The following is a 16,198-nucleotide window of genomic DNA, read 5'->3' as shown; positions in this document are numbered from 1 at the left end:
AGTATTTGTTGTTAATTTTAATTCCGTATTATACATCTATTCACCCCACTTTAGGTGTTAATTGGATCGAAACCTCGATTATTTCAGTGTTCATTTAAAAGGAAAGACAGAGATTCCATCTCTCTCTCTCAAAGTCATAGTTAACCAAAAATCCAGATACACAAACTATAATAGAGGTTTAGCTCTTGTAGAATTTTGAATGGTTATCTAAATAAATATATTGTTCACAACCCAACTCCTCACACCATTACACGGATATTCTGAATCATAATAGATATCGACAATTTAAGTACGAGTAGAACTACAGCGACAAAGTCCAAGTTACATATCAATAAGAAGAAGAATGATTGAGATCATGTTCTTTTTAGTTTTTATGCAAATATAATATCAATTATAGGGATAATTCAATCACAAGGCAACCTTACTTTGCATATGCATGTCATATTAACATCTACATATACCATAATTGCTGAAATATATCTATTTTGCGTTAATCCAAAGAGATGTGAGTTATGTATTTTGTTTTAGCCTACTATCCATACAAAATAACATTCGATATATAAATTAGTATTTCATACGTAAACAACACTTAAGAGAAATATTTTCAAATGGAATTACTTTGTACTCTTTAATAAGTCTCCATTTAAAAAAAAAAAAAGAAAATCGCACACTAGGGAACCTCAATAAATTCATCATGTATACTTAGAGCATGTTTGATGTAAATTTTTTGAGAATAAATTTTGTGAAATGTTATTATTATTATTATTATTTTTTGTGTGAAGAATACATGATTATAAAGTAGAAAAAAAGTTATGGATTTACGCGTAAAATATTTTATTGAAAGAATATATAATTAAAAAATGAGCTTCAAAATTTGTACGAAGCATGGACTTAGAAGTTTAGAAGTTATTTTTCCATCTGCTCGAGCTTAGTTTGACCTCTATGAATCCAATTACCATCCCTTCTTGTAGCGGCTATTATTATCAATTAATGTAAACAAGGCGAAGAAAAACTATTAAAGAGCATAGTGGCTCACTTTTATCCTGGCATTGACAGATCAAGATTTCATAAAATATGAATATTAACATAATTAGCCTTTAACATAACTCCAGGAAGAAATTTATTACGGATTTTCAACGAATTAACTTGATTCAAATATACACTCTCCATCCCATAAAAATATGTTTGCAAAACTTTTTTCATGTGTAAAGACGTGGATACTCCCTTGATTTACCAAAGAAATCGAGCTAACTTATCTACATTTTTTTTTCCCCTCATATTTTCTGTATATCGTATGGGGGTGCGGACCTCGAAAATTCGTTATTGTTTAATAGCCGCTCCTATGATGACGCCGTGTTATTCTAAGCAATGTTGAGTTCCCATCCCTCCATTGATATGCCTTCCGACACCCATGCATTGCCCTCTTCTCTTTCTCCCTCCCCTCAGTTTGTGCCTCACAGAAAGAAAATGAAAATAAAAATGCAAAACCCAATGTCCAACACTACTTTTCTTCTCAAAGAAGCCCCCTGAATTTGTCGAGGAAGAGATTGAAAATCTGGCAAGAAAAATCACACAAAAAGAGGTGATTCGTATGGGAACTCTCTTTGTGACTCGTTTTTCAATTTGCTCTTTCTGGGTACTCGTAATTGTTATTGGACATGATGAAAATAGAAACAAATTCTTATTCTTGCTAATGACAGCTACCTTAATAATTTTCTGTGGTTTCTGAATATTGGGTTTTTGCATTTCATTATTGTAGTTTGATATTTTCTTTTTGTGTTTTGATTGAACTATTTATGTTCTTTATTATATCGTTTCTTTCTTTTTAATTTTTTCCATTTGAAACAGTTGGTTGATAGCTTTAGCCTAATCGATCTGCTAAAACAAATGGGATGATTGAATAGAACTTCAATAATAGTGTAATCCTTTTGGGCAAAATCCAGGAAAGAACTTCGAATTTCGGATAGACGGTAGCACGGAGTTGGTTATCCAACTTGTAGAAATCCATGAGGCCTAAATTTATTCAGACAAATTAATTACTTGAGGGAGGTGAAATTTCTATAGGAAAAAGCTCTGCTTATATGAGGCCTGGTGCTGTAGCTATTTTATTAGACGCATTACTAGTTGGTCTTGTAGAAGTGGACATGGGAAGATAAACGAAGGAGGGTGCCAACTCAATTATCTTTTGAATTTAAAGCTTGTAACTTTATATACAAGATGAGAAAATAATATGCACAAGTTTCTTGCACGCATGGATTCTCATGGAGATTGAGGAAGAAGTTTGAAATTCTGGAAAATACTCTTGCAAAAGGAAATTCATTATTGGTTCAGAGCATGACATATGAACTTTCTAGTACTTCAGGCCGACAAACTAACGCTGCTTCGGCCAATGTTATGCCAAGTGATGAAAACTCTGGAAATAAATGTCCGCGTAATGTATCTGTACAGACCGGGGAAGAATTTTCACCAGAGTTTCTGAAGGATCGTCGAAGAATAAATGTAGTGAATGATCTCGATCAAAGTCCAGCAAATAAAGCATGTTCTGATGTTGTACCGAATCACCATCTTCTGTATGAAGATCTAACAGGAGTTCTTGGAACAAAGAACACAGATTCAGAGGGTCGTACAGAGTTTGCAGGTTTTACTCCTAGTAAAGGATATGGATTAAATGTGGATAATAAGACATATTTGGATGTTACAAGTAGATATTGCCCGGAATACAAGGCCAGTGGACAACAACAAGCAAAGTTCTCGGATGACTTTTACTCTGAAAAAGGTGGTCCCATTCCAGCTGGTCGCACTATTCATGCATCTGACTCCCCTAACGCATTTCAGGCTTATAATCAAGCATCAGGAGTTTCGGACAGTTCCTTTACTGGAAAGATGAAATTCCTCTGCAGCTTTGGTGGAAAAATATTACCTAGACCAAATGATGGGAAACTTAGATATGTTGGCGGGGAGACGAGAATTATATCCATCAGACAGAACCTAACGTATTGTGAGCTTGTAAAAAAAACTACTGCAATTTGCAATCACCCTCATACAATCAAGTACCAGCTTCCCTGTGAAGACCTTGATGCACTTATATCTGTTTCTTCTGATGAAGATCTTCAACATATGATAGAGGAATATCATGATTTAGAGAGAAGTTCACAGAGACTAAGAATATTTCTTGAATCTTCTTTTGATTCCGAGAGCCCATGTTCGTTGGAAGCAAGGACGTTACAACAAAGTGATGTTGATTATCAATATGTTGTAGCAGTTAATGGCATGCTTGATCCAAGTCATAGGAGGAGCTCTAGCAGGGAAAGTAACTTGGATAGTAGTCCAACTCTGCAAAGGGACTCCCCTACTTCACTTCATGTGTTAGAGAAATGGAATGGAGGCAATAACATAAACAACAAGTCGATGTTTCCAATTCCCCATACTCACCTTCCTAATGCACCTGCCCTGTCTGAAGTACCAGGTCAGTTTAAAATCCAAAGTTTTCCTATATAAAAGTCTATAAAGATATTGTGTATCTTAATGACTATTAGTCCACATACAGTGGACAAGCTAGCTTATGACAATTCGTACCATTTTGATGTCACAGGTTATTATAATAATTATCATGTTGATACCATGCAAGTGATCAGTAGCCAGCAGCTGAATAGCCACCTGATAGAATCCAATCCAACTCGTGCAGTGCATTCTCACTTTCGTAGCTGCAGTAAAGATTTTGATTCTTCTTCACTTTATGATCATGGTGGTTTTGACTACAGGAAAAAGTTACATTCTTCTCAAGATACAATTAGTTTGTCTCCTGCCTCTGATGTTCAAGCTACACTTTATCAGAGAATACCTCATTTGCCCCCTGAATCACAAATGAAGAACAAAGAGATGCCTGGTGTCTCTTTAGAAGAAGTTGCAGACACTTCATTGAATCTTGTAACTGAAAAATTGCCCTCCCTTGCAATTTCCAATTTGTTGGGAGGAGGGACAATGCATCAGCAACAGATAGCAGATGAAAAATATCAACTGTCTAGGAATGAGGATCAGTCCTGTATGGAAGTTCCGAATATTAAGGAATATACCGAATACGGTCAAGATACAATGATGTGGTTGGAGGAAGCAGATACTTCTCCAGATCAAGGTAGGAAGAATAATGACATTAGCAATAATTATGTAGCAAACGCAAATGTTGTGGAATGCAAGATTAATTTGCCAAAAATATTGTGTCAACCAGACTCAAACCTCAGTTTTCTTGTCTCATTATCAAAGTCACAAGTCCATGAAGACAATAGTTCTTCTTTACTCACAAACTCTGAGGAAAATTCTAGAAAACATTGGAAAGAGGAAACTGGAACTTACCAAGTAAGTCCAGTTGCTCATGAATTTCTCGTCAAGAACCCAACAAAAATAAAAAATCAGAAGAGCAGTAGCCCTAACAAAATTAACAGTAAAGAAGCCTTGCACAGATTTCATGGGATTAAACCTGTTAGGCCCGAGGGAATGGTTGACCAACCACCAGTTCAAGGATATGAATCTAGTTTTGCTGAGAACTTGATTGTTCCTCTTGTTACTGACTTCTCATTGGTAAAACATACCACAAAAGATGCTTTACATAGAGAGACCTCTGTTCACGAGGGAACACTGTATGATTTCCATCAAAGTGGTGATCCTCCTGGGAGGCTCATAGATGGAACCTCTGTCCATTCTCGACCCCGAGATAATCATCAAGGAAATGGTGAAACAGAATTGCCTCTGATTGTTGAAGATGTAACTGACAATGTGCCTCCCGATGTCCCCTCATCCTCGACAGCTATCCCTCATGTGCAGGATGAAACAATTGATGGGAGCATATCCTGTGGTGAAGAAACACAATCTGAGAGTTTTGTCCCGGAATCTGACTCTGATGTAAGATTCTTTATACATAGTTGTTGATGTTGACGAATAAATTTTACTGGAATAAAGAATACTTGTGCTTGTGTATTGTAGGACGATAAAGTTGTCAAAGATGATAACGGTGAATCCATAAGTGATTCTGCAATTATTGAAATGGAAGCTGGCATATACGGTTTGCAGGTTGACAACCAAATCTTATTTTATGTCTTGTAGTCATCAAGAAAAATATCTAAATTATAATGTGTTTATATTTGACCTATGTATAGCTCCTGTGTATTGTGAATCTGTGATGTCACTTCATTTCCTTAGAAATAAATTAGATATTCATAATTTTGACTGAAGTATTTAGAAAATAATGGCAGATCATAAAAAATGCTGATCTTGAAGATCTACAAGAGTTGGGATCTGGCACATTTGGAACTGTATTTCATGGAAAGTGGAGGGGAACAGATGTTGCCATCAAGAGAATAAAAAAGAGCTGTTTTGCTGGGAGATCATCTGAACAAGAAAAACTGGTTTGTCTCCACCTCGAGTACAGAAAATTATAACTTTTTTATTTGTTTTGGATTGATAAAATTTATATGTCTGTCAAGATAGTTAATTTACTTGCAATGCTTTCCATGACAAACTATTCAACAAGAAGTAATGGTTGTTTTGTGCTTTTTTTATATATCTATGGTTCTAATTCTTCACAGACTAAAGATTTTTGGAGAGAGGCTCATATTCTTTCCAAACTTCACCATCCAAATATAGTAGCATTCTATGGGGTAGTTCCTGATGGATTGGGGGGAACATTGGCAACCGTGACTGAGTACATGGCCAATGGATCATTAAGGCATGTCCTCTTAAGGAAAGATCGGTGAGTTGGTTTGTTCACATTTCTTTTCAGCTGCACTTTTGAAAAGTTCGGTTCATGAAGTGAAAAATTCTATTACAGGGCTCTTGATCGTCGTAAAAAAGTTATAATTGCACTAGACGCTGCTTTTGGCATGGAGTACTTGCATTTGAAAAATATTGTTCACTTTGATTTAAAATGTGACAACTTGCTAGTCAACTTGGGAGATCCGCAACGGCCAGTGTGCAAGGTAATTTCCAGACAGATATTATTCTAAGAAAGGGTTTCTTAGGATTACATAAAACCGAGAGCAAGATTTCTTCATTTCTTCTAATGTACAATTTCTGGTTCTTTTTTGGAGCTTTACAAATTAAATATGAAAGGTTTCCAATTCATATTGATACATATGGTCTTTCAAACTTTTCATTCAGGTGGGTGATTTTGGGCTTTCAAGAATCAAAAGAAATACTCTAGTTTCTGGTGGTGTACGGGGAACGCTTCCATGGATGGCTCCAGAGCTATTGAACGGAAGCAGTAGTCGGGTTTCTGAAAAAGTTAGAATTCTATTTCTTTCTTTTTGTAATTTAGATCTCTATATCACCATATGTTTGTTGTCTTGAAAAATGAAATGATGACTACTTCACTTCATTTTTATTTCTTTTTTCCTAATCATAATATTTGGCAGGTTGATGTTTTCTCATTTGGCATTTCCATGTGGGAGATTTGGACTGGAGAGGAGCCATATGCAGATATGCACTGTGGTGCCATCATAGGTAAGCTTTTGATTAATAGTCTTTCAATTTATTATATGAAACTGGAGATGTGGCTAATAGAAGTTATAGGAGCTGTACGTATTTTTTTACAACATTGCAAATAGTTCACATTGAATGGAGTCACGTGTTTGCCAGTCTATATGACTGAAGACTAATTTCGATATATATGGACCATGGACCTCACTAGGAATTATATTTAATTTGAACTTGCTTCATCCCGTGTACGTTATTGTATATCCTTATTCATGGGATTAATACCTATGTAAGGGAGTAGAGTTACTGTACTGAGATCTTCATAGTATGCTTAACATGCTTATATGACTTGATCTTCCTCTCAGGAAAGCTTGGTTCTTCTGACAATAGAAGTTCATAAATGAATTCCTGCCTGTTATTTGTTATATTTTCTTTACTGAATAACGATTCATAAAGTTGTCCATTACGTACTTTAGTAGAAACCTACATCTCAGAAAATGGAAAGCCTGAAGCAATCAAATTGCTGTACATCTTCATACTAGGAAAATATTTTCTGGAGACTTTCTACTGTGCTGAAATTACTTATTCGAATTTTTGATTAATAATTAGTAAAAGTTGAATTGAAATATAGGTATCCCCTTGAAAAATTAAATAAACCACTGTTGACAATTGACATGGTATCACATGGTTTTGCGATGCATAATCTCTAAAAGGTTGGAGAGTCAAAACTCAAAGTTGAGAAGCAAATTGCCAGTTAAAGACGTTACAGGATACATAATATTTAATTTCTCTTTTAAGAGGCAATACATAATGTGACAATGAGAGACAGATGAAGAGTGAGTGAGTAAGAACTGCAGAGAGAATAATTTCACTCAGTATGATATCTACTCTCTACATTATTTTTAAGTCCTACTCCTCCTATTTATATGTTAAATTCATATAAAGATTGGGAAGTTACAAATAAAATAAAAATGAGGATGGCATTCCATCACATGCTTTATCATTTCTCCGCTTCTGAGAAGAACTCTACTGGACTAGTAATCTAGAAGGATCTGTCCAAGAAGGATTGTGTTTTCTTTAAACCAAGTCTTGACACTAAGCACACTAATTGACAAAACATCATTCTGATCGTCTAAGACATCTATAATAACATTATATTTGTTAAGAATTATAAATCATAATTCTATCCCACCAAAAGCAATCAATTTGAAGAAAGAAAATAAACATTCAAGAACATATAAGATTTATAGAGGTTTGTCTCAATGTGAGAATACGTCCTCTCTGGGCGCTGCAGTAATTCACTATGATGGAAAAAAAGGTTTACAAGTGAAAATATCATTCATATTTCCTCTAACGTCTCTTTCTCTCTATTTGATAATAATACATAAAGCCAAAGGACTAATCCGCGACGAGCTCCGTGAAGTGGCAATAATTAGGCTTCATAACTTAACAATATTTTTCAACAGAGCAGAAAGAACATGTGGAATTGTCTGTCACTCTGTTAAATAGGGAAGGGTGGTGTAGGCAAGTGACTTACTCATGAGCCCATATGACCAATGTCTGTCAAGAGGATTTGTATGTCTAAAAGCGTTCCTGTTCGTGACTTTATTAATCAGGAAAAGTAGTGTAGGAAACAGACCTGGTTGTGAGCCCATATGACTAATGTTTAAAAAGGGCTAAGTTATTGAAGCAAGGCATAGACCTTGAGGCTTTTTGAGGATAAGCCTGAAGACAAACCAAAAAAATAATTCTAAAGAATATATAAAAATAAAAATGTGCTCATAATAAATCGTAAACCATCTTAGAAAATTCTATAATAAAAGACCTTTTGTTTTAACAAACCATACCTTATGCAAAGCAATTATGTATTAGGCTCTGAAACCAATTAATGTATAACAAGGGACGAGGAGAGAGAGAACTGTGGAAATTATAATTCAATATTATTTAATATCAACTTAGGACCCATTTGGCATGTCGTCTGTTTTTTGCTTCGACTTCTTGTAGAAGATCTTCATGAGAAAGTTACTATGGGCTGACTTCTTCTAAAAGCTTATAGCAAGAGAAAGCACTTTCAAAAAATTATCCAAATAGGTTCAAAATCAGCTCCTTCATTTCAAAAATTGTTTTTGATTTTTCAAAAGCCTTACCAAATGGACTTTTAGTTGCCTATGTGATGGAAAACTGCTACCCCTATTTATACCAAGAAGTTCAATCAAACTTGGAAAGTTACAAAAGTAGCAAAATTTAAAAAATTTCTAAAACCAAATAATTATAGATTTTAATAAAATAAATTACAATGAAATAAATCATAATCTTTCTCAATTCTACTCCCTAAAATAAGCGTATTCTTTTGGTTCATTTCCAATGCAAGTTATATTCCATGCTCCATTGAGAGGTGTGCATTTTTTTGAGTAAAGATTGACCATATGTGTGTATTTTGAAAAGATGATGCGGAACGATATTTAACTGGTTTGAGCATTATCATGAATTTCAAAATGTATGAAGGATTCAGCACCGACATAACCAAAATATCTTCGTTGACATTTAGATGAATAATCAGCGGCATACTTCTGTTGTTCTACCTTGTAAGCTAGGCATGTTCCAAAATCAGTTTAGTTAAATTAGAAGGGTACATATGGCTATTCAAGCTCATAGTTTCCAGGGTACATGATCAGTTTTGTAATCCTTGCCATTGTACTTATTGAAAGGTCCGAATGATCAACTGTCAAAATGCTTGTTTAAATTTTAAACTCCATTAGACCTCTGTCTCATAGAAAAACATGCATGTGCCATGCAATAACAAACTCACTATAATATGTATTCAAAGAGGCAGTATAATTGTGTATCCTTGTGACATGCATTTTGTGAATCATGATTACCATCTATTTCCTTTCCTCGATTTTCCACTGCACAAATTTGACATGCTCATTGGAAATTGACAATTTTATTGGGTGCTTTGTGAAGGTGGGATTGTAAATAACACATTAAGGCCACCTATCCCAGGACCTTGTGATTCGGAGTGGAGAAAGTTGATGGAAGAGTGCTGGTCACACGATCCAGCAGCAAGGCCATCATTCACAGAGATCACAAACAGGCTGCGAAATATGTCTGTGGCACTCCAATCAAAGAGATACAATAGAGTAAAAAGATGAGATTCTACACATCTATGCAAGTCAATAGAACAAATTTCCTAGTGGAGAAGAAAAGGAAAAAACAAATATTACTCCAGCCCTTGTTTCTGATAATAAGTAAATATTGCTCAATTCGTGTAAATTATCTGTGGATAGAAATCATTTTTCCTACTTCTCAAAATTACATTTATTCAATTATTTCCCTTTGCCAGGATGTGAAATGAGATGGATATCATAGCATAATCTTTCTGTTTCAAAAGCTATGTTTAATTGACTACAATGTGAAACGTTGGCGAGAGATACTCTCAAATATTAGATGCTTTCTTAGCCCGTGTTTTTGGTCATTATCATGTAAAAATGATGTTTTGAATAGTGAGTTTTTGGAGAATGTGATTAAAAAGTGAGGAAAAGTTTTGGATTTACATGCAAAATATTTTATTATGTGAATATATTGTTGAAATTGAGTATGAGAGATAAATTGTTTAACGGAGATCAAAACAGGGGCTTAATGTACTATTTTGTACTATTTAGAAAGGTGTTCTTGTTATTTTGTTTCTTGAAAGGGAAATAAAGTGGCACGTTTTCTAGCTTCCTAGCTACAATTTCCCCGGTCAAAGGGATTAAGGTGATCGTATTTTCTTTATTTTCTCTATTTCGAGATGATGTTAATGATACAATCCATTTCGAATCACCTTAGTAGAAATGTGACATACGTCGATGATAAATGTTGACTAAATGTCAAATTCACCACCAAAACTGATTATGGGTTACCACTAAATAAGATACTTTTAAAAAAATAATGCAATGGCCCAAAATGATTACTTCGTGCTCTATCAAAATGAATTCATTATATTGGGTGGCTATCACTTTGAAATCATCAAGCTCCTCCAATTATAAACAACCAATTACAACTTGTAAGGAAAATTGTGAGAAAATATATGAATTGCTAGCTTAATGAATGGAAAAGTTCGAAAATAATTATACTTTCTCAATTATAAAATTTATTTATTTATTTATTTATTTTTAAAATTGAATGCATGTCATAATCAAGATGTGAGACACCACAACGTTGAAAAATATTATCTCTCAATCATGATATAATCCATTAACTTAAATCCATATCATCATCTCGTCATATTACATGTAATCCAGAAAAAATGTACCCTCTAACTGAAATTTGTGATCCGTCCCTCAGACTAAACACTTTCACCACGGGCCTTTGGTCTCCTTCGTGAACGAAAGCGGGTTTTCTGATAATTAATTTTAGAAAACGGTCAAGACCCTTCTATGAACTATATGTATACGATCAAGATCCCTCTATGTAGTATAGAATACGACCAAGACTCTTCTGTGAATTAAAAGAAGTATATAATCATGGGTACTTTTCTAGTTGATATCAACATTATACGTCTAACATTCCAATTCATAATTAATCCATATATGATCATTAGATTCCATATATATCACAGTGAGAGAACCTCCACCCCCCACCCCCACAAAAGAAAAAAAAAAGAAAAAGGAAAAATGACAATTCTCTTCTAAGTTAATGGATAACTATGGAGTAATTGCAAGTCAAGTCTCCAATCCTCATATTTCTAGCCCTTTAAGCTTTAGTAATCACAAATTAATCCCCATGACAATCATTTGTTCAAGTTAGGTACTTATTTGACTTTAGTTTGACCAAATAATTTCTTGACCTTGACTATAAATTGGTGGGGTGTAACAGTTAAATAATAATATTCATTGATGTAGAGAGAGAGATGGTTAACGTTTCTCCATGATAGGAGTTCTTAACTAGATTTGAAAGCGTGTATAGTAACTAAAAAACATTAGGATAACAAAAAGTAAATAGAGTTAACATGGAGAAGATATAAACATACAAATCATTATCTGCATCACCTATAGATGATGAGATGAATTGTTTAAACCTTCCTACTGAAGCCAAAAATAACGATAATAATAATTAGACAAATACAAAGTAGTGACTCATAACTTGCCTTGGCAATAAGAAATTCGAGCACGAGGCTTTCCTTGAGCATTTGGAGGTCTTTTAAGCTGGTCTCATATAAATGAGAACTTACAAGTTGCATCAACAATAAGCATTGATCAATATGACCTTTGAATTGTTATAAAAGGTCTTTTTTGATGACGGAGAGCTTATTGAGTTGGAGTCGAGTGAAGGGATTGGCTAGGGGGTAAGTAAGGTTGGGGGAATAAAGATTTAAATTTTCTTCTTTAAATTGTGTGGAAAAAAACGTGTTTCTTAAAACACTATTACTTAAGTTACAAACCGTTTCTACTCTTTACCACTTGTCTGGACAGCTGGCTTGTGTTGATTGGTCATTTTTGGTTCACTAGAGTTATGCTTCTTTGGGGATAATCTGGACCATTGATGAGATCCAATGGTTGAGAATTATGGAGAAAGAGGTCTCTGGTTTTTCATTCATTCTGATTTTTTCTTCTCTCTCTTGAGTCAAGGGATTTCTCTCTTTCTCTAGAAGCCTCTGTTCGTCTTCTCTAAGATTTGTAATCTTGATCTATTTTGATAATCCAGTTGTGTGATTAAGGTTTGATAAGAACCTGTTGTGCAGTGTTTTAGGCTTGAAAAGTAGCCGGTAAATCTGCACTTGTATTGTCTCGAAGGTTCTTGTTGTCAAAATCGGCTATGTTGGTTATTTGCGAGATCTGAGTGGATCGATAATCAACTTAGATTACTGATTGGGTTAAATCTCAAATTGTAAACTCTCTTTTGAAGGTTTTTTGCATTAGTGACGGGCTACCTCTGAGCCGTCCCCCCCCCCCCCCCCCCTCGATTAGGCAATTTGCTAAACTGAGTGAACAGTTTTCTCGTGTTCATTTACGTTTCATGGTTGTTTGAATCAAAGGGTTAAAATCCCAACAAATTGTTTAAATGGGATTCTTTTATACTTTTTGAAAAAATTGGGACTATAGCTGCATATTTTCTTCTTCTTCTTTTCTTTTATTTTTGTTTATTCGAAGAGTACGGTAAATTCATCATTTTACAGAGCTTTATGGAGAAAAAGGATGAAAATATTGTATTTGGCAAGGTTTGGATGATTTATGGGGTTTTGTGCTAAAATAAAAGGATTTGAGTATTGGACAATACAAGTAGAAGTTAGAGGTATTGCACTAGTTGCCCTAACTTAATTGAATTAATAGTTGAGAATTTAAAAGTAAGAAAATAAAGGGAACATTGTTCATTCGTTGTAATGAGTTGGAGATGATTAAATAACATGGTGTTAAAGTTACACTATTTTGATGGAATAGGTTGAAGATTTTCTTACTTTAGACATTTCTTTGGGTAGCCCAACAAATCTTCATTTCTAGTGGCTGTTTTGCTCAATATTTTGGTATGAATCATTGAAAAATAGTTGGAAGGTAGTGTCAAGTTGCCAAAATATGTTCAATTTCCATTAACCATTTTCATGGCCAATCTCGCAGACGGAAAATTCCAACCATCTCCTATTCATTGAAGCATCATTGCATATGGGAACACACCATTAGAAACAAAGGCCACAAGATTAGAAAAAGGTGTGACGATCATCTAGTAATCAAGTCAATTGTTTGAAAAATTACAATGACTGCAAGAGAGAGGTATTTGAGGAATTGGCTAGGGTTTGAGCAAGGCTTGGGAGATCAAACGGAGAGAGGAAAGGGCCAAGTTGAGGCCATTGAACTAGGCAAAAGTCTAATGAAAAAAAATTGTTTAATTTGATCCGATCAAATCCAACTGACATTATCGATATTCAATCAGATAATGTGTGATTCCCTTCTGGATCTAATAATTTGCATGAGATGTGGTGGACATGAACAACTTGTAGGAGACTAATTATAGTCATTGGAAGTTCATGTTAGAGTCTTAGACTAATAGACTCATCTCCAAATGGTATTACATTTGTTAAATATATATTAATAAATTTAGATAAAATTGATGAAAATTGTGGTTAAAAAATTGATAAAAAAATGTGGATCCTATAAAATATGTGATTGAAAATGAGTTTAAAAAAAATAAATTCTTCAAATTAGGACTAAACAATAGCTAAGCCCTGTTTGATTTAGCTCAAGAATAGATTTTTAAAAACTTTTGATAAAAGTTGACGTGTAATTGAGAAGTTCATAAAAATTATATATCCCATTAAATGTGTGATTTAAGATAAATTTGAAAAAAAAAAAAAAAGAATTACAAAACGGTTGTCAAACGGAACTAAGCTCTGTTTGTCTACCATTAAGTAAAAAATTGAGTTTTGGAAAGTGAATATGTGGCAAACATGTGGGTAAAAAGTAGAATTTTTTTTTTTTAAATTTTATGTACAAAATGTATTATTGCAAAGTATGTGGTTGAAAATGAGTTTGAAAAAGAGAAAAGAAAAAAGAGTTTTAAAATAATGGTAAACGTTTCTAGAAGGTAAATATACGCATTCGAGGGGATAGATACAATAATTTTTCAGTTGTACTACATGTATATAATGATTTACATATACAAGATGTAGTGAGATATGATTTGATAGGATTTTTTTTCAACCAAAAAATACTAATAAAAAATAAAAGTTCACTACTCCTTTTTTAACATCTCATCTATATATAATGGGAAAATTTCATATACAAGAGATTAAGTATAGGCCATTTCAAAAATAAGAAAGCAAGTATCATATTTCACCAATCAGATATTAGCCTAAAAATGAATACACATATTAAATTAATTTAAAATGGAAAACAATCCCGAAGAATTAGCTTGAGATACCGTACCAGCAGGATTCTCCATAAAAAGAAGAAATCATCTCTCAAGCTGATTCCAATAGCCAGAAGATCTGAAAATACATCCAAATTACCGTCGGCTCTCACGGAAGTGACGGTAAAACCAAAATCTAGTTACAAATTGCAGTCGTTGGGTCCTATTACGTCGGATTAAAACACGGTCCCTCGAACAGTCACTGATTACAATCATCAGGTGTGTAATTACGATTTATTCATTATAATTTGTCGTTTATTTATGCTTGACAAGTTTCGATTGATGAAAAATGTGATTTTTGACGGAACTATGATCATGAATATCGTACATCGATGTTTGAAACTGTTGTGACCGTTATGAAAAACATGTGATCGGCTATTCATAAGATGTGACCTCACGAAGTCAGTAAACATTGGTGTTTGTGTCTCGGAATGTGTGACGTGTGACATACTGTATCTGTGTCATGTGATATTAATGCTCTTGTTTGAATCTAATCATATGTGACAGATCTACACTTAGTTACCGTGACTGATTATTGCATGTAATTGTGATTTAATACGCACATGTGACATGCATGTGTTCAATATGTGACCATGACATTCAAGATACGACATGCGTTTGCTGTGACCTGTGATCATTTAACAGAATTGTGACCGACATGCAATTAACTGTGACCAATATACAAAGACTTGTGGCCACTCTTCAACGGCATGTGACCAATATGCAATGACATGTGACCTCTCGTAAAAAAATCTGGAAAATAAAAATATATGACCTACATATATTCAATACGTGACAATGATACTTGAGATTCGACATATGTTTGTTGTGACATTTGATCATTTAACATAATTTTGACCCATATGCAATTAGATGTAACTATAATTGGATGTTTGACTGATCATTTTTTGCTCATTTTGCAGAAATGGGGTTAATTCACACGTCTGTTGAATGGATAAAAAAATGTCACTGGTGTTAATTGATCGTAGTTGCGGTTATCTGAGGCTGGTCGACACAGTTATGAAAGAGTTTAGCTTCGACCTTGCAAAAGTTGTTGTGACAATGAAGTATGTCTTGAATAGTGATCTATCTCCAAAAACAATCAAAAGTGACGAGAATGTCCTGTCTTACATGGTTTTGAAGGAAATGAATCGTGACCCTGCCAAATATCCAATTCACATCGAGGTCACAACTGCAGATATCGAAAAATAGCCTATTGCGCTATCAGTTGATGTTCAATCGAACGAACATTGGTTTTCATTAACAGATGTCATCAAATATATGTGGAGCAATAATTGATCCATCTAGTGACAAGCTTGAGCATGAGGTCACAGTTGTGGCGGTGGCAAATGCTAGGGAGGTAAAGGAAGCAAGAGTTTTCCATAACAAGAAGATAATGAAAATGAGCTTTTCGTTTTATGCAATCCAAAACATGTTTGAGTACGTGGTTGTTCGGTCTGATAAGAAAGATTGTCTCGTGAAATGTTCACATGATGAGTGTAATTGGACATGTAGAGCATCGAAGTTAGCCAGAACAAATATGTTTAAGATTAGACACATTGTAGAAGGTCACACATGTGCTTCAAACATTGTACTCAGTACTCATAGACAAGTAACAAAGACATTTGTGTCAACTTGCATTAAGTACAAGTACACATCATCGCGCACCATATACACACCGAACAATATACGCAACGACGTGCTGCATACATATGGAGTATCATTGAATTATGTCAAAGCTTGGCAATCTCGAGAGAAAACTCTGAAAGTGCTAAGGGGTGATCCAACTGATTCATTCAATAAGATACCAGCATTTTTTTCGTGCTACAACAAACAAATTCTGAACCAATCA

General features: G+C 34.3%; 1 protein-coding gene across 1 annotated transcript; it reads left to right on the top strand.

The window, feature by feature from the left end:
- The first annotated feature begins 1,259 nt into the window (after nucleotides 1-1,259).
- LOC111393366 (probable serine/threonine-protein kinase DDB_G0278509) lies at nucleotides 1,260-9,800 on the top strand. The gene is made up of 10 exons (XM_023018872.1): nucleotides 1,260-1,582; nucleotides 1,849-3,466; nucleotides 3,593-4,896; nucleotides 4,978-5,064; nucleotides 5,247-5,399; nucleotides 5,580-5,743; nucleotides 5,822-5,969; nucleotides 6,151-6,273; nucleotides 6,405-6,492; nucleotides 9,430-9,800. The coding sequence occupies exons 2-10, from the start codon at nucleotides 2,335-2,337 to the stop codon at nucleotides 9,615-9,617; spliced, it is 3,387 nt and encodes a 1,128-aa protein (XP_022874640.1). The 5' UTR covers nucleotides 1,260-1,582; nucleotides 1,849-2,334; the 3' UTR covers nucleotides 9,618-9,800.
- Nucleotides 9,801-16,198: the final 6,398 nt, after the last annotated feature.

This window comes from Olea europaea, chromosome 4 (genome assembly GCF_002742605.1).
Source record: "Olea europaea var. sylvestris chromosome 4, O_europaea_v1, whole genome shotgun sequence".
Taxonomy (NCBI): Eukaryota; Viridiplantae; Streptophyta; class Magnoliopsida; order Lamiales; family Oleaceae; genus Olea; species Olea europaea.
Note: the sequence above shows the minus strand (reverse complement) of the source record. Positions and strands in the feature narration are given on the sequence as shown.